The sequence below is a fragment of the Chamaea fasciata genome, unplaced genomic scaffold, assembly GCF_029207755.1.
Source record: "Chamaea fasciata isolate MVZ Bird 193981 ecotype frontalis unplaced genomic scaffold, bChaFas1.0.hap1 SCAF_15, whole genome shotgun sequence".
Lineage (NCBI taxonomy): Eukaryota > Metazoa > Chordata > Aves > Passeriformes > Sylviidae > Chamaea > Chamaea fasciata.
In genome coordinates, this window is record NW_027094100.1 from 1823458 (window position 1) to 1843124 (window position 19667).

The following is a 19667-nucleotide window of genomic DNA, read 5'->3' on the forward strand; positions in this document are numbered from 1 at the left end:
ATTCTGCTGAATCCCAAGATCCAGAATCCTGAGAAAGACCACTGGTACTCACCACAGTGGAAAAGCCCAAATGTTCCCGGTGCTTTTATTGCAGCAAGGTTGTGTAGCTTTATTCCAGGACATAAAGATGAGTGGTGAGGTAGCTGACCCCTGCTTTGGATTTTAGCATTTCAGTTTTACGCTTTGCTATTAACGCCGTGCAGGATTTTAAGATAAATGATGATGAAATTTCACGCGCCGAGAGGATGGAGAGGCGGACTGGTGGGCCTGAAAGATGAACTGTCATTTCTTCCAGAGCCAGATGTATGTCACACATTTGTGTGAAAAACGAGGCAGGATATAAGACACCAACAGATCCTGACTTTTCCACGGCCAACTGCCAGAAATTGTCACGTAGCTCTGTAATCTTCAAAAGAATGGACTTTGGCTGATGGCTGCTTCTTTCTCCTCAAATTAGTGTCTTTAGCAGGCATAAAAGATCTCAACATCTGAAAACACTAAAACTTTGTTTTTGTTGTTTAGGGGAGGGGGGAAAAATGTATAAGCGTGGCCAAATCAAATCTTCTCAAAGTTGGGAAAAATAATTAGCCCTAAGTAAAGAGCAAAAAGCTAGAATCCAGATTTTAACCCTGGTACGGTTTTGGTTTGGTGTGTGTGAAGACAGAGGTCCAAATGGGAATGACGTTTGATTTTTAACTGCAGTGATGCTACTGTGCATTGAATCTTTGTAAGCAGCTCCCCAAATGCTTGATTGAGGTATTGAAGTCCATTTATTTGGCACAGTGTACTGTAAAACTGCTATTAGTGACCAGCGCTGCTAAGGAAAAGAATAAATTGTTATGCGGTGCTTCACAATCTGGATTTCATAAATTGCCATTGAAGAGGCTTTAAATAAATCATGTAATACAAAAAGCATCTTCCACAATTACTGTGCTGAGTGGGGAGATTGGTAGGTGCTTCAGAGTAGCTGGGAAAGTAACGGAAGCATTGGGCAGCTCTTCACTGCTCTGAACAAAAGCCAGTCCTTGGCACACGGAGCGGCCCGTGTGGTGTTCGCACAAGGTTTGCAGTTGGGCTGTTCCTGCTGGAGCTGCAGGCACTGCTCGTTTCAGAGGCCACGCGGGTGTGTGAAGATGTGGCGCAGTTCGAATGGAGCCTTGCGGGAAAAGAAGCCTTGTTGATTCCATTGCCCGTTTTCCTGTGGCGTGGTGGGTAACACGTCCCGCTGGAAATCCGTGCACATAAAATGCTTAGCTGGAAATGCAGGAGAGCAAAGAGACCCTGAAATGGATTTAGAGCTGTGACTGGGTATTTAATCAGTTTAATCAGTTGCGTGTTTCCCTCTTGCTGCTGCAGCTACCACAGGTGAGTTGGTTTAGTACCAGGTTTGGTGCCAGACTGCCCGGAGAGGTGGAAGTGTCTCTTTGCACATTGGACTGATGGATTTCTCTACTTTCACACCAGAGACAGCAGCATCCCCCTGGCTCCTGGGGAACTGGGTGTGAGATGTGTCTAAACCTGAGCTGCACTTTACTGCTGGGCAGAATTACTGCTGCAGCACCTGCCTTCATGAGGGAAAACCAGTCCTGTGGAGCCTAATCCCGGGTCACAGTCTGGGTTTCAGTGGTGCCATCCTTTGTAAATGGGGGAAAACTGTTTCTGTCAGACACCGCTTGTAAACTGAACCCCTCTTTGTGGGAGCTGGCAAAGAATAAACAAAACTGAAATTCAGGTTGTGACACTTGGAGGTGTGTTCTGGTCTCCTGGTTAGAAGTATAGATTTGTGCTTCTTGAGCTGACTGCAGCTATGAGCTAAGCAACATGAAGCTCCTTGTTGCATTGGCTGATGCCTGCAAATTTAAGTAATATTTATTGATATTGGTTAATATTTAATTAATTTTGTTCATAACTTTTTTCCCCACGTCCTCTGAGAAATCATTCCAGCCATTAAAAAAAAAGGAGTCCAGTACCCAGTGTCTGACAAAGCAGTATCTCTCACCTTGCATTTTCAAGCAAGTTTAGCATTGCTTTTCAAATGAGTGTCTGTGTGGCTGTTTACGTTGTGAGAAGTCCAACATGATGAGCCAGAATGTTTTGGGTGGGAGTATCTGACAGGGTGTTATTGGTTTTATTCCTGGATGCTGATGGGACAGTCATGGAGAACGGAGCACTTGGTGCTGCAGAATGTTTCGAGTATTATTCAAGTCCCTTCCATTTGTTTTTACTCTCAAGTGTGGGGTTTGTTCGGGGTTTCCCTTTCAGACAACATCTCTGAATTTACACGGTAAATTCATGAATTTCTTTGGAGGGACTAATTGTTTTAACTTGCATAGGTGCAGTCTGACTCTTTTGTCTAAGAATTGTGTTGATTTGGAGTGTGGGTCTGCAGTTTCTAGGGGCTGTAACGCAATTTCTGCTGCTTAAGGGTGGACCATGTTATCATCACTCCTTCCTCTGCTGTTTTCTGACCCTGATAGCAATAGAGCAGCAGCAACACCCTCATGTAGCTGCTGCATTCCATGTTATTGCCCAGAGCTGCAGAGTTTGGTCCTGCTGGCTCAGGACCAGGAGGCTGGAGGGAGGCTGCATCTCCTCTCAGTCTACCCTGGAGGGATGTTCACTTTCCCTTCCTGCAGAGTGCACAAGTCAGACCCATCAAAGGCATCCCCACCCAGGGCTGTGGAATACACCAACCCCACATCCAGCTGGGAAAGCCTGGTGGGAAGCTGGCAGAGGTGTAGAGGAGGGTGATCCATCCTTCCCTGTGCGCAGCTGCAAACTGGCACTGCTGGGAAGGGGGCGTGGGGCTGGCTGGGCTGGAAGTGACTCCCAGAAATGGAGATTTGCTCATCACCTCTTGCAAGAAACTGAACTGCCTCTCTTTTCCCAATCTAACTCTGCCTCTTCTGAACTGGCTGAGCGCCTTTTGAATACCCAGGGATATGCGGTCCTTTCCAGGGATGGGGCTGAGGTGCTTTGGCAAGCCCGGCTGTTTTATCACGCCTGGAGCAGAGGTGTTTCGTGGCCTTCCAGCTGCCCTTCACCCCTGCAGGAGCTCAGGCTGGATGATCTCTGACTTGAGAGGAGACCTGTCAAGTCACCAGTAAGGAATTCCTGTTTCTTACAAGACTTGCTTAACAAAACCCAGGCAAAATCAGTAGCTTCCCTGAGGAACGTGAATTATAACAAGAAGATAAAATTATAATAAATACATATTTTATATTGCAATCAATACAAGTGTTATTCATGAGCTACGATGGAAGCTGCTGTGCAAGGTGGCTTGCTGAGCTGTGTGGTTGATATTTTACCTTTAGAGACACAAAGGACAAAACCAGTAACCAGGACAGAGCAGCTCTCGTGGATCTATATGGGGGAGTGTGTGTGTCTGCAAATAAAAGGATCAAATAGCAAAATGGATATTGACAGGATGAATGGGAGTAGTGCACTTCAGTCAGCCACTGGGGAGGACTGCAGGTACCACGTTGTCTCCAGTCTCACCTTGGCTCAAGCTGACAGCTCGCCTTCGTTAATTCTTGGAAGGAAGAAGGGAGCTCATTAATTGTGTATTGCTTTTGGTTCAGCATTGTGCGCTGCCCTTGGCTCAAACAGCCAAAGGGAATGTTCCCAGGATATGGCTCACATGCTGCAGTTATCTGTCAATACTGTGCACGGGCTGCTCTGGAAGATTTCACTGAGATGTATTTTTCTTGCACTATTTAAGTGCCAGTAATTTAGAGAAACGTCAGTGCTTTGTGTAAGTGATGTGTCAGATATGGTCAGGAATGATTGTTGTTCTTTTTTATTTAAAGGAGCTCTCTCGTTGCTGTTCCCACACTCCAGAGATACAATCAGCATAAAACTGGGAGATGAGGGGCATTTTGCAGCTTTCAGCACAAAAAGTCGTTTTTTTTCTGCAAGGGGATGTTGCAGGATGTCTGGTACATACATTTCCATATAGAGTCAAGATTCTCACAACAGTTGAGGGTGGGAGAAAATACTCAAGTAAGGCCTAGCTCATGCAGATATACCCAGTTCACATGGTGAATAAAGTATTCTATCGTTTCTACTAATTTTTCAGAAAAAAATGTTCCGTTAATTTGGCTTTAGTACAATGGTAGTGACCAGGAATGATAAAGAATTTTCCATATTTACCGTGAGCAGTAAATGCACATCCCAAAATGAAGACAGTCTTAAAGCTTCACATTCTTATAGTCCAAAATACGTGAATTTCTCTTTAAATTTTGTTGATTTCATATCTGCAGCCACCAGTTTTGTCAGGAATCATTCCTAGCGACTCACTGAATTTTCTTCAAAAGATCTACCACAGGGCTGAGCTAACTAGAACCTCGAAACTAGTGAATTCATGTTATTTTTTAGAAAAGCCAAATAAAAAATGGATTTTTTTTTTACTAAAACTCTTAACGATACGAATTCTGTTCATGGTTAAAACTGAATATTGTGTAATATAAATGTGCCTCTTAATAACCAAGTAGTCTGTATTCACAGAGAGACACTTCTGTAATGTCCGTGCCTCAGTATCTCGCGATTAATTAGTGTTTATCTTCTCCTGCCAATAGGGGCTTGCAGGTAGAACTTGTTTATTTTTTGGGAGACGCAGTGGTTCAAGTGTAAGTATAGATCACTAGTGGAGTAAGACTGTGGGGAAACAACAACAACAACAAAAAAAAAGCTTGAAATGACTTCTAGAAGCCAAACCTGGGTCATTTTCAGATGCCCGCGGTCGCTGTTTGTCACTGTCCTGTTCAGTGTCTTAATGAAGCTGTCTGTGGTTCTGTTCCAGGTATTTCAGTAGTTTAAACCACATTGTGAAAAGGTCACTTGGTTTTCAGGAGCATTTCTAGGAACGTGACTTACAGAAGAGTAAGGAAAAGCTAAAACAGGAAAAAAAAATCTATCTGGGGCTTTTTTTGGAGGCAGACTTTGTCATTCTGTGGGTGCTGGGTGTTGAACAGGAGCAGTGCTCAGCTGTGTCTTGTGCTCTGATCAGGGTGTTACCTCAAATGAGAGGCACTCATGGCTTGGATCTTGATGTTGGGGGTTTTTTCCTTGTATTAAAGCTCATAACTTTAGTTTTTTATTGAAATCAAGCATTACTGCAGGCATTGAAATACGAATCTTTGCTGCACAGGTGAGCTGGTGTGGTGTGAGTACTGGTCATGTGCTTGAAAATACTTTGTATTTCTAATGATCCATTTAGAAAAACGTAAAAATTGCCTTTTCCTTCTCCTGTGACTGTTGGAATTACGGCAAACTGTCAATTTGCCAAAAAAATCTGCATTTGCTGCACTTGGAGTTTCAGGACTGAAAAAGCAGGTGCAGATGAGTTGAGGAAATCAATTCCCCAGTCAGGCTGGCAAAACCTGCTCCCTGTGTCAGCTGTAGGTGTGACAATGTGTGTTCCTGCACCCCAGACACTTCCACTGGAGTTGTACTTGATGTGAGGGACACAAACATTCTGAAACGGTAAAAGTTTAATCCTTCTACTATTGATGAGTACCTTGCAAGGGGTAGGGCTTGTCCCTGCAATCTGGTGACGAAATGGAAAGGACGGGTAGAAAAGGAACCAGAGAACCTTGATCAGCTGATGCTTTGTGAGTTGCCTGCCATGCCTGCTGCTTTGGGTTTCTACTGGACCATCTTTATTTAGCAAAAAAAAACCCAACAAACCCCAAAACAAAACAAAAAAAAAGGAGCCCGACCAAACAAAAAAAACCCACCAAAAAAAAAAAAAAGCTGTGTTAGTTATAAATGAGTTCAAAGATGAATCCTTCCCACTCTTCCCTGTCCATGAGTTTTGTCCAAGAACCCAACTTCTGTCTTTATTTTTATGGAGCTCTCGTTCAAATAAATTTTAAAATGGTACAGCAGTGGCAGCTACTCTACAGTAGCTGTTACTTCCTTGCCTTTTGGGGACTATTCAGTGAATGAAATAGTTTTAAGAAACCACTTCTTTGAAGGTGTGCAGAGGTGATATTTTCTAACAGGGTATGTGCAGTTGGGAAAATGATAGTTCCTAATTACTGTGTTTATGTCCTGTGGACTCCAAGAGGGCACTAATACCATCACATTTCATGGCTTGCTCTGCCTGTAGCACCTAATTATAGAGTTATATATTTCTCAGCCATTGCTGGACAACCAAGGTCTTGGTTTTGGCTGGTCCAAGAGCAAACCTTTTATTTATTTTGCAAACGTTATTTAAAAAAAAAAAAGGATTAGAAATTGGCCCTTCTTTTCCAAGGGAAGCCATTAGCAGCTCTGTCAATAGGCCAGCACAGGAGGAGTCCAAACACAGGAAAAGTGCAGGGGAGGCTGAGGGCAGGAGCAAGGAGCAGGATGCAATGCTTCAGTGAGAGGGTTTGGTTTGCATTAGTACCTCTGACCAGGGCCACAAAACAACGAGGTTTATTTTAACAACATGAAAATAAACGGGCCTGATTTCATCAAAAACGTTTTTGTAGTAGGTCACTGACCCACAAGAACTCGTGGAAAAACAAATTTGGGTCTCATTTATGCAGACAAGAGGTTCTCTAACCACAGGATTCTTGAGCTTCCGAAAGCAGCGGTTACAAAGCAAGTGGAATAAGGACACTGCCACTGCAGCCATAATTCAGTGGGAATAGCTGATCACCACTGGACCTCACAGCAGAGCTTTTAAACATTATTCTTTTCTCTGGCTTGTTTGTTTGATTTTAGCAGGTTGGTTTTTTTTTTTTATACTTGATGAAGATTTATGAGGATATTTGCTTAAGCAAAACACTCAAGGATTTAGCAGTCATTTCTCCCAGATCTGTAGGAAATGCTTAAGTGTCTGTGTTACTGTTGGGTAAGAACTGCTGCATCAGTGGTCTGGAATTATTTGGGTGAACTTTATTTAGCTTAAATAATTGCATCAAAAGGGTTTTGCTTCTTTGAGCTTCCTCATGTTAGAAGGATTACGCTGCTTGCCATCCCAGAAATACCATAAGTGTTGGCTGAATTTCGTGCTGTTGAGCACAGCAGTCCATAAATAATCCTGCTCCTGAGTGAAACGATGATGACTCAAAGCACTTAACCTCCTTTTGTTCTTGGAGAATACATGAATGTCTTGAAGTCTCTCTGCCATGGGTCAGATCAGTACAGTCTTGACGTTGCTTTTCTTGCGGCACAGCTCCATTTGGGCTGTGGCTGTTGGACTGGAGCTCCCCTCAGGCTGCACCTTCCTTCCACGTGGAGCAGAGCAAACCAGTCCATGCTGGCTTATAGTTAACTTCAGGTTAGTGTCCTGTTCTCAGTTCCTCGGAGATAACCTCTTCTCTGGATCTCTCTGCTTGTGTCTAGGTGTTCTTGTATGAGGGTCCCCAAAAAATGAGAGGATTTTAGGGTTCATGCAGATGTTATGGACGTTCCATGTACATTTTCATACTTGTATTTGATAACTCTGAGTGGAATAGATATCCCGTGGTATATCAGGAATGCAGGAGAGAAATGGGAACTGCTGGGTGCTGAAACACTTCAGAGGAGCTGATCCCTGCATTTGAAAACCTTCTGGGAAAGGGGAGTGGATCAGAGGAATTATCACAGAAATTGGGCGCTCTCAGCATTTAGACAAGGTGGATTTGGCGGCTGGTCACCCCTGTGGCTTCCTCAGGAGATGATGTCCTTTGGCTGAGTTGTGGCAGGGAATTCCCACTGCTGACAGAGGAGCTGGGAGCTGTTTCTGTTTGAATAGGGCAATACCTTGTTGGTATTGGCTCTTTGGTTGTCAGATTGGGCTCAAGGGTGCAGTGTGGTGCTCTTTGTGCCGCTTCACCATTTCCTTGTAGTAATTCCATTGGCTTGGGAGGGTGGAGCCTTTTTTTAAGCATCCAGTTTGGTTTCAGCAGGAGATGCTCCTGCAGGTCTCCCTTTTTTTCCTGGTTCTGCTTGGCACAGATCCCTGGGAGAAGGAGCACCACGGTGCCCCAAGCATTCCTTACTATATATGGATGGTGTGGGGAGCGGGGCTGGTGTTGCCTTATTCAAACAGGAACGGGGTTCTGTTTCTTCTACAAAAAGTTACAGTAATAGTTGTACTTATAAGTTTTCCTGCTAATTTTTCACAGCAATTTCTGCCTTCTGGAAATAATATTTATATAAACTTTTAAGGCTTGTCAACACGGGCAGCATGGCTTGGAGATGTGAACGCTAAAATTTACTTTTCCCTTTCTTCATAGGCTTTCAGCTCTGGCCTGGAAAGATTACTCACTGGTGTAAAAAAAATGGTTTAGTCATATCTGTGTTACTGTCTTTACAAAAATTGATGAAATGTTAAAAGTTATGGACATATAGGGGTACTCCAGTAGATTGTGTTCCTTGGGTTATGTTCCTGTTCCTTTCACAGTAGTCAGTGGAGTAATGAGAAAGTAACCCTGTTTTTATCATTCTGGATGAGTGTTTTGAAGTTAGAAAGTGTGAGTTCCTAATTTTTTTTTTCAGATTTGAAAGAGGAGAACTTTCTAAAAGCTTTTCAGAAACTGAGAAGCAGCTTCAGCAGAGACCATCTCTGCTTGAGGGTTTATGGCTCAAGCTTTTTCGGCTTCTTTGAATGATAGTTAAAAGAAATGGTTAATTTTTATAAAATCTTCTGCAGGCAGGTGTAAGCTACTGTACTCAGTATGTAACTCAGGAGTTCTGTAATTTTTTTACTGAGGCACCTCTGCTTGCCTCTTTTGGATTTGAAGGATTTTCTTGCTGTTGTCATTAATCAACACTCTGACACTTAGGAGTCTCCATTCTCATCTTCATTTAGGTTGGTGCTAAGGTTTCTGTCCATTTCTCTGTCACTTTAGGGCACTGATTGCAGTTTTTGATGACCACAGGAATGCAATTAGGACATTTGCTTTTTCCCATGTCTTTGGGAAAAGTTGAAATTTAACCTGTTCCTCCTGCTTCCCTTGCCAGTATTCCTAGTTTGTTCCTAGCCAGAGACCGTCTGTGTAGTTCTTTCCTCCATCCTAATGTCAGATTTTTTTTCAGATGAGCAGATACTTAGGGGAAAAAAAAAAAAAAGAGGGATTCTAATCTTGAAAGCTATGAAGTGTTACAGAGGCACAGTTCCTGTGACGTGGACTCTGCACTTCTGAGGGAAGGGAGATAATCTTTCTCAGTCTAATGAGAAGTTGGTAATAAAGGTTATTACTTGTGACAGCTTTGAAAATGTGAACCAGGACCACCCAGCCTGCGAAGTTTGAAATAAGGGATCTCAAAGTTATAACGATTATGAACTGTTTTCCTTCAAAATACGGTCCCTTAGCAACTTGCAGTGGTATCTCTCCCAGTTTTTTTGTAAAAGCTTCTGAAATAACACATCATGTGGATAAAGAAGTTCATTTGTCCCACACCATAATCCTGTAATGTTGTTGTCCCGGGCTTCCTCCTGGTGCCCTTATTGAAATTCCATTATAGATCGTCTGGCTTTATTTCCTAGGGCAGTAATATAAAGAGGTGATGACAGAAGGTAATGGATAAGGTTGACTTTTTTTTACTGGGTGCTGCATCTTGACTGTTTTTCCTTACCAAGAGGAAGTGATAGGGAGCAAAGGAGAAGGTACATTAATGATCACAATGTATTTCTTGACTCTAATAGGATTTTCTGGTGAAACCGTCGCAGGCAATTGGCTGTGCTCCTGTTCTTGCTTCCCAAGCCAGTGCTTCCCAAGAAAAACTCAGTTACTCCTTGGAGTTCAGTAACTCCTGTCTTTCTGTTTAAGTCTTTTATACATTAAGTCATTTTTATTGCTTATTGGTTCTGCCCAAGCTTGTGATGTAACCACTTCTTCCTTAAAGTAACTTGTAGGAACTCTCTCAGCTGCATCATGTTCCCTGAGCCACGTTTCCAAGGACGATGCCATAGAGCTCTTGACAGCAAAGGAGAAAGAGGGACTTTGTTTATTGCCAAGAGGGAGGCCCAGACGTTTTGAGTGTGAAATAAAATAAATGGCCAAGCTGGGGAGTGAACCCAAAGTTACTTGGATAAATTCTGGCTATTACAGGCTGAAGTAGCAGGATTGCTCCTTTGAAGCTGCCCATTTAAAAAAATTTAAAAGCACTGTAGTTTTGATTTTTCTGTTGGAGAATGAGTCGTGTAATAGGCAGCAATGTGAATATGGATGTTAAACTTGAAAGTTGTTGAACTTGTGTAGAAAGGAAGCGAGTGCTACTTATTTCTTGAAAAATACGAAGTACTTTGATTTGGGTCAAAGCTGGCAATGCTCAGCAGAAAGGCAGACAGGATTTGATGGCTGATGCGTATCACACACATTTGTGGGGTTAAAACCAGATAATTGCTCTATTTGGAGGCAATAATAAAACTGTCAGGTTTGAGTCAGAGCCTGTGTATCAGCTTAAACTTCTGGATAGAATGTGTTCAGTAATATTAGTTAATATAATACTGCAAGACATTTTAAATGAAAAAAAAAGATGTGCGGAAGAGATTTTGCTGTGACATTATCTAGCAGAGCCTGGTCCTTTGCTTTTTTCCTCCATAGCCATGTAAATTTGGTGATTTCTGCTCAGGCCTTAAATATTTGCAGTTTGCCTGAAGTAACTGATGTTACAGTATTCAAAATCTTCAAACCGAGTCAGGGGCATGATGAGAAATCAAATTGCACTGGAGAGCAGCACAGTTTGCCAAGTTTGAATAAATAATAGTTGCACTGCTTTTGCATTGGGCTTTCATATTGATTCCATGGGAAGCAGGCAGGTGTCTCTTTGAAGGGACTTGGACGGAGAAAATTTCTCGTGGAGTGAGTGGGCATCAGCTCACTGAAACTGCAGAAAAGGGGGTTTGGGTTTTCTCTGATTTGTTCCTTACTCAGAGCAAAACTGTCCTGCAGCCGTGAGAACAGAGCATGGAGCTGAAAATGCTGTCTCAAAATACTGGCCACAGTTAGATTTGGTGTGGTCTGTTGATGTTGCTGCTCAGACCCTCTCTTTGTACACCTTGTAAATAAATGAATGAGAAGTCAAATATTGTGATTGCACTGAAGCTTTTTCATAATATCCAAATTAATTGTATAAGAAATGCATAAGTCTGATATTTTAGTTGTTCTTTTTACCTGTTTATTTGATTTCTGAATCCTGAAATGCTTCTGAAACTTCTAAAGCCTTGCCCTGGTGGTCTTAACCCTGAGAAGGAAGGGATGTTCTGCATGTGAGGGGTAGAACACTGCAGGATTGTTGGGGTGTCTTCTCTTTCATTTGCAGTAGCAAAGAATCTGGTTTAGATTCTTCTTGCAAAAAGATTAAAATAGCTGCAAGTTGAGCAATGTTCTAGTTCTGCTTCCATATGCATTTTGTTCTTTTCCATCTATGCTGATCATGCTTTCAATGGAGATTAAATTTAGCTCCTCTTTGCTCTGGTTGTGAGTGGAGCTCCATGAGACAACGGAACCAGGATTGGATGTGACCCTTCCAATGGTGTGAGCATGAGGGATGCAGCTGAAACCAGAAAGTTTCTCCTTCAGGAAAAGATCACCTCTGCCTTAAGAGCAAATTGAAAATTTTTCTACCAATATTGAGGGGTTTTTATTCACCCAGGAATTATCCAGAAGAAAAGGAATAAAGCAAAATAATAATTAATGTTAAAACAACCTTTGTAAAGCGTAGGTCTTTTGCTCCACTTGTTTCAGAGAATGATCCTGATAAACGTCTTCAGTCTTGCTCTAGTCCGGCAGCAGTGTTTCTTCCCAGGTTTCAATGGTTGTTTTCCACTCCGTGTTTAAATAATCAGGGGAATCTTAATAGTTAAGTTTCTCTCCTATCCCAGCTTCAGACAGAGGAAGGAATATGATTAGCCTGGTTGGAGCCAGGAAGGCAGGAATTTCACAGTTAATAACTTCTCCATTGTTTTTTTAAGGGCCCTTGATATTCTGTGATTGACACGGAGGTTGTTTCCCTCTATCCCTTTGCCCTCAGGACACAGGAACCCCCAGTTGGGCTGAGGGAGCAGGGGGAGAAACTGGTGCTTGTTTATATATATATATATGACCAAAATAATTTGGGAGGTGAGAGGAAGTGTTTGTCCTGTGTTGGAACGGTGTGTTTGATGCTGTGTGGGGCTGCTCTAAAGAAAACACAGTAAACCAGAGGGCAGCACTGTATGTATGGGCTTAGAAAGGTCACCAATTCTGTAAGGCTGCATTTTAGGCCATTTGAGTTATGAAGAAAGAAAATGCAGTTTGTAACATGATAAAGCTGTCAAGTACAGGCATTTATGTACTAATTTTATATGAGAAGTCTACATCCAGTATTAAGAATGAGTAAGCAGCCATTATTAAGGATGTGCCAGTGATGGATAATAATTTCAGAAGTAGCAACATGTGACTTTTGCACTGAATTCCTGCAGACAGAAGCTTTTAGCTTTTATTCTTTGCAGCTCCCTAAACATCTTCCAGCAGAACCAGGGTGAGTCTGAGCCTCGTGAGAGAGCAGTGTCCTGGTGTGGTGGTCTCCATGGCAGCCTTGGAGGGGATGGATGGGCTCCTGGAGACCCTTGGCTTGCACGTGGAGGACTTTGTGTGCACTTGGTGCCTGGTCAGCTCTTCTGGGTCACTTTTGGGGACATGAGGAGCAGACTAACAAAACAGAATGTGCCACGTTGTATTTCCTGTGCATAGCAGTGGTTAAAGGAGTCTGGGAGATGGAGGGAGCTGCAGTGTGTGGAGGTTGCTGACTGCACAGCCAGCATGTGTCTAATCAGAGTTAATAAATTTGACTCAATGCAGGTATTGCCAGAGCTGATATGACTCCTGGAGAGCCTCTCTGCACAGTTCTTCAGCTTCCAGGGGGCTTTATTAGTCTGGGCTCCATGCTGTGCACATCCAGAGCTGCCTCTGATCCAGCACTGGAGCTAATCTGTTCCGTGGCGTTAGATGATTATGCATCATTCTGCCTGGTGCTCCGAATTCCCGGAATACTTTGCAGGTCTTATTAGCTGTAAAGCATCCAGTTTGGAATACACGGGAGTCTGAGCAGCTGCATTCCCATCCAGCAGTCCCAGGTCAAATAATGTGCAGCAGATCTTGCCTGGCTCTGTGCCCCAGCCTGCTCCCTGCCCCGGGGTGTACCTGGCTGCTGGATGGTGCTGTGTGTGCACACACGTCCTGGCTGCAGGGCTGCTGTGCTCCCTGCCTCAGGGAACAGCCCAGTTCCAAGGGTTTCTTTTACTGCTGCATCCCAGGTGGCATTCCCTGTCTGAACAGTCCCAGGGGTTTGGTTTGATAATGGTATTTTTCCTTTAAATTGTAGTCTACTGTTCAGATTCACAGAGCTGACCTGTCATTCCTCCATGGTGTAGCCAGTTGCAGCTGCTTGGATTTAAATTCTTTTTCCAGGTATATCCTGATGTTATTTCTATTTTAAGTCACTCACTTAAAACCAGGAATGTTTGTTAATAAAGCACAGTCACAGGAACAATGTCCACAGAACCATTTTACAAGATTCTGGCTTGTTTTGTTTATGAACTTTTTGCAGCCTGCTTTTATTTCACTGTTATATGGCTTCACCACTTCCAAGATGCTTGTTATAAAATCCAAAGTACTGTTGTAATTAAAATTGGACAGCTGACAGGATTGAGATTTATGCAGTAATGGGATGGTAGTAGGTCTAGGCAAGGAGGGGGCATTTCTGTTCCTCTCCCAGGATCATTTGGTGCGCGAAGGGGCTGCAGCCCAGCAGATCCCGTGGTGTGCCCAGCCTGTGTTGGCACCTCTCCTGAGCACAGCCCCATCCCTGTGCTGGTATTCCTCGTATTTGCTTCACCCTGCCCTGGGAGTTTCCCTCTCTATCCTAGAACTGGTACGGGTAGGTGAGGATAAACTTCAGTTCTTGTCAAATGATGTGTCAGGAACTCTTCCACTGCATTTCATCCGTGTTTGGCACTTCTTTGTCAAACCAGAGGAAACAGTGCTTATAAATGACCGTTCAGAACATTTGGTCTTTTCATTACATAATCTTTAAACACATTTCTGTCTCTTTTTTTTGGAATTCAAAAACATCCTGTCTGGTACTTTGATACGTCTGTATTGAGGACTTTCCTAATGGTCTTTCTCTCAAGCCCAGGAAGAGAAATAAGAGGTGTAATTGGGATTTTTTCCTAGGCTCTTGGTGGCTTTCTGGCACATAATAAATACGAGCATGTTAAATGTATCCTACATCAAGTATGTCTAAGTTTCTATGAGGTGATCTAGTCTTGTATTTCAGTAAGTATTGGAATAGAAGTTATAATGCAGTAGGTGATGTTCAACAGAAACACCCCCCTGTTCATTCCCTCTGTTCCCCTGAGAACCAGACTACGAATAAAATGACTTTTGGCAGAAGTTTAAACTTGAAATAAATCATAGGAAGTAGTGGAAGCTTTGGGGAGTCCCATAGCTTGAAAGAAGACATGGATAGACGCTTGTCTCCAAGTGTTTGGTGTTACATTAATTTGCTTCCTTATCAATTAGTAACATAACCTGGTGTTAGAGAGCTGCAGGCTCTGGTTTGTGGCGGAAATAAAGCTCACCTGAAGCTTCTGGTGGATGGAATCTCTGCAGGAGCACTTAGAGTAGTGCTGGGGGAGTTTGAAAATCAAGTTTCTGTAAGTTAAAGCAGTGGCGGAATTTCATTGAGCTCTTGGCCTTGCTACACAAATTCAGTTTGCTTTCTGCCGCAGTGTAAAAAGAATTTCATTTAGAACAATATCATATTAAAACTATTGAGTACATTTAGACCCGTACAAAATGTTTGCTGCTAGTGAAGAGCAGCTCACAGTGTGAGCTCTGCAAGGGTCCTTGTGTGGATGTTACTTCATAAAATGTTTGAAAGAAAATCAATATGGAGGAAACTTCAGTTTGAGATATTAAAATGCTTACGAGTTAAAAAGGGCAGCTGAGAACTTGGTCGTTTTGCTATCACAGGTGGGAGAGTGTTGGCCCATACGACTAATAGGAAATTTAAGATGTTCAGTCTTCTGGATTAACTTGATAGTAAAACAGAGAAAAAAACCCTCAGTGTTAGGGTTTTGGTTTTTTTTACCTTCTGGGATTGTCTCACTGCAAGTTGTAAATGTTTGACTTCTCACGTTGAAGCTTGCTAACCTGGAAATAGAATTTCTTGTTACTACATCTAGTTTCTTGTCCGCTTGTTGGTGTGATACCTCCTGTTCTAGAAATTTAATCTGATTTTGATTAGTTTCTTTGGCTTAAAACAATAAGCATAAGCTCAGCATTCGTGAAATTCCTTGCGCGTAGAGAGAAGTGTATTCTTAAAACATACTCCCGGGATGTTGCTTTGAGAGGAGTCAGATGACTTTGGCTTGACAGTGTGTAATTATGTGTATATTGTGAGATCTGAAATGATAATCAGGAATAAACATTTGACACCATGTGTAATAGATGCATTTCACTGGCACTCTTGCATTTTGGATGATAAATAAGTTGATTTTATTCAGTGTTTCTCAATGACTATTGGTGGCCTTGGTGAAGAAGGATGGATGAGGAGTGCTAAGCCCTGAATAAGTAATTTTTTTGGTTATATTTCATCCTGTTATTCTAAAAGATAAACATGATTAACCAAGGTAATGACTTTGATGAGGGCTAAGTGGCACATTGCCATCAACCTTGAATTAAGTAAGATTGTTTACTTAGGTATAAAATTGTGCAAAGTCACGTGGGCGTAAGGGAATCCAGTTCCAAATCTTCCCATGTATTTTCTCAAATGCAAAACCAGCATCTCTCGTATTCTCTAAAGGTTCCTTTGCTGTTTTGTTCATCTATCTCCAAAATATCATTGAGTGGTTGGTATAAGCTACAGGAAGTAACTTCAGCAGATACAAATCCTGGTTCTCATGTGGCGTGTGTCATGCACAGTGCTCAGGCTCTGTGGGCTTGCAGACACATCCTTTGATCTGTTCTAGGTGTCAGAAAGAGGAGTTAAAATTCCCCTCTCCTCCATCGCCCCTTTATCTCGCAGGACGTGTTCATATGGTGGCCATGTGAAAACTCTGCCATATGAAACCCCGCAATGTGGGTTTGATCTCAGGAAGGCCTCTCAATTCCAAAAATTCTTGAATTCTGATAGTGGAATCACTCAGCGTGCAAGAAGACTAGAAAGCAGATACGGGGTGCTAGGGAGCAGTGGGTTTGTAAAAGTTCCAGGTGTCTTTGGGGATCAGAACTTCAGCAAAAAGAGATCTGCCATCAAAGTTAACCTGGAAGGTGCAGGGGAACAAAGGGGGCACAAAGACAGGCTCAGATGTGAACTTACAGAACAACTCAGCTTCCTCTTTATGCAGTGGGGTTGTTTGTAATTAGCTCAGGTCAGCTCATTGTGCAAATGGCATTCGTTAGCACTGTGAGAGCAGGTGACTGTTTTCATTGAAGAAGAATTGAAGAACAGGATTGTGTCTTACAAGAAGAACTGCTTTTAGATTTTGCAGGGCTGTCACACGTTTTATGGAGAGGAGGCTCGTGCTTTTTATAGTTACAGGGCTGCAATAGCTTGGAATGGTTGTTTTCTAAAAACTGGCAAGTTGTCACCGGAGTAAAACTCATATAGTGAGTGAGTAAAAGGGACTAATGTATAAACACTAATCTGTTCCCTAAAATGTTCCTGGAAGAATCTTCAGGATTAATATTCTATTTCAAATCACCATGTAGTCATCTGGTTACCCATATGTTCATGTTTTCTACAACAGTGCTCAGGTTTTCCAAGTGAAGTTTCAAGAAAATTCGTTTAAAAGAGAAATCATGTATACTACAGAAGTAATAGCTAATCTGGGAATAATCTTGGTTGGTCAGGTTACTGAATTTACTGTGCCTACATTTTTTGAAGGAGAATGAAAATCCAGATTCCTGCCAGTAGCTGTTCCTGAAGCAGAGTAAGCTGAGTGTATGATTCTCAGTAGGCATCCAGAGGAAAATTCAAAAGTTCTGTTTGTGTACTCATCCCTATGAAAACTTGGAGGTGCCTGTCCCTTGGCTCCCCACCTCGTGGATGTGGGCAGGGGCTCTACAAATGACACAGTTTGGCTCCTGGATGAAAAAAATGCACGAGACATCCAGTGGCAACTTCACAGCGTGAGGTTTAGTGCAATGGGAGCTTCATGTGGTTGTGCATAATGGAATAAACTTCTTCAACTGGAAGATAATCTAATCTATTTTTTTTTTTATTCTGATTGTAACTGTTTAGGCGTCTGAACAAGAATAAATTGCAAGTTCTTCCCGAGCTGCTTTTTCAGAACACACAGAAGTTAACGAGGCTGTAAGTATAATCTGATTTATTTTTCTGTGGTGTGTTTCTATTTTATGTTCCTTATTGTGCAGATTCACGTGTTTGTGTTTTGACTGCGGCGAGAGGTTTAATTTTTGTGATATTAAACTGCCAGCTAAGTAAGGGTTTTTTAGGGGATGTGTTATGTTTGCTTGTGTGTAATTGTAATTTGGTAGAGCATAAATATCAGAGGGAAGAGAAACCACAAAATTTTTCTGTTCCTCGTATATTCACCAGGATGACGTCAAGGTGACTTATTTTGAACTCTGTCTGTGGAGCCACAGAAACCATGGAAAGTGTCAGGTTCACCTCTCTGGTTCAGGCTGGATGTCCACAAAGAGTGCACAGACTTATTTGAAAATAATGGAGGCAGCCATAAATTCTTTGGTTTGGAAAATTATCTTTTCGAATAAGTCAAGGCTTTGCCAGATAGACCAGTAAAGTTATGGCTGCTGCCTCATCAGGCAGGAAGAGGAGAAATTATGGAGAGATAAAGAGGGTTTTTTTTCCTGGAAATATAAAAACTGTGTTTTAAAATGTTTAGATAGCATCAAGGCCCATTTCAACAGCAAGAGAAGGATATCATGAACTTGGCATTAATTTTTTTTGGTGGGAGGAGGGAGGGGGCGGTGTTAGAACAATAACTGGATGATTTACAAAATACATATTTTTTAAAAAGTATATAAAAATAAAATGGATGAGCAGGTGCCTGTGTAGTTACTGTCAAAGAAAGAGTCATCTGCCTTTTTAAAGGAGTGGTCAAAAAGTGTTTTAAATAATTTTCTGGATCCTGCCAAAGTTAAACTCATGATCCAGACTGGCTTTTTGAAATTGGGTCAAACTGTTCTTTTAATGCTTGAGTTTGTTTATGGAAGATCAGATACTAAGACTTGTGATTTGGTTAGCGAAATTGTGAAGTTATTACAGGGTGGCTGAAAAACTTCTCCATTCATGTGGAGTTTTTATAATTGTTTTAATACATCTATGCGCAACCAAACCAACAATTTAGACAGTGCAGTAAATTTTTCTTCCTGTGGGGATACAAACCGCATGGTGATAGTGCAGATTAATTTTGGAATCAGATGACTTTAAAGAAGTAGGATCCTGGTTTATGTTGAAAAGAGGCAAGCTGAACAGTGCTATGCAACAAGTGATATTGATAGTTTGGAGAAATTCTCTAACTTCTGGTGTTGTCGAAACTTGTTCATGAAAAACTGTACAAGTCGATGCCATTATTCTGCAGTTGGAAAAAAAATTAAAAATTATAACCTATAGCTGTCTTTTAGTCTTAAAATCTGCTTGGCAAAATCTTTGTTGGACTTGTTTTGCAAGCTTTGTCATGATTTTTGAATTCACTAGGATATATTTGCTGAATGGATTTGCCTGAGCTGAACAATTCGGTTGCATTTCCTCATGTTCTTTGCATGGTTTTGAAATTTTGCATCTTGAAACTCCACTTGGGTACAAAGTGAGAGCTGGGACATAGTTGCAGACACCTTCACCTGGTCTCTGGAAGGTGCCAGTTGGATTTATTTGTTTGAAGAGTTGCTTTACGCGGGTTGGTCGTCTAAGGATATGACGATGCTTTCATGAGAAAAGCTTTTACAGAGTTTACCTGGATCTCTACAAATTCCAGCTTAACGTGTTGAAAATTGCACTGTGAGTGGTCTCATTGTACCTGGATATCATGAGAGGAACTCTCAGGTAATTTGTGGTTTCAGTGGAATGCTGTGTGTGTGTTGATGACTCGTGTGCATCTGTCCTCAGGAACCTCGCACAAGGAACTGAAGTGAAAGCGGCTGAGGCTGCCACAGAGTGTATTTTTCAGGAGGTCCTGTAATCATGATGCATTATAACCCTTAACAGCAAGGGCAATAATTTTGCTTTTAGAATAGAAAGATTGTAATAAAGTTCCATAGAGTGGAATGATTAATCGGAATGCCGTGTTCTGTAATGCCTCCCAACGGGTGCTGTCGGAACATTTGTCTTTATTCACTGGCATTTCAGTCTTGCTTACTGTTGAGCAGAGCATTAGATAGATCACTCTAACACTGTTTGTCAGAAGAAACTGGCTTTTTCTTTTGAAGATACAAGTGTTATATAAATAGAGTGCGTATTATAAGCAAATAAATCTTAGCTCAAGTGAACTGTTGCAGTTCCAAGTGTAGTTTGGTTGCGTGTTTTTGTGTCACGGGGTAAGAATGAAAAATTTGCTTCCTACTAGAATTTGTAAAAATATATGTATATATGCACATATATATGGTTGCTCTCTGTTGTTTCATGTTTCTTGGTCCCACTGCTGGTAGATTCAGAGCTGTTCTTGCTTGTGCCCCTCTGCTCTCAGCTGGCTCAGATGCCTCAGTGGAGGGGCAGTG

At 42.0% G+C, this 19667-nt stretch overlaps 1 protein-coding gene across 1 annotated transcript in view; it reads left to right on the forward strand.

Moving 5' to 3' along the window:
* SLIT3 (slit guidance ligand 3) overlaps window positions 1-19667 on the forward strand; it is a 474694-nt gene that overhangs the window by 26639 nt on the left and 428388 nt on the right. The window contains exon 5 of the mRNA XM_066197152.1: window positions 17212-17283. Coding sequence (XP_066053249.1) covers window positions 17212-17283 — 72 coding nt within the window. The remainder of the gene's footprint in view (window positions 1-17211; window positions 17284-19667) is intronic.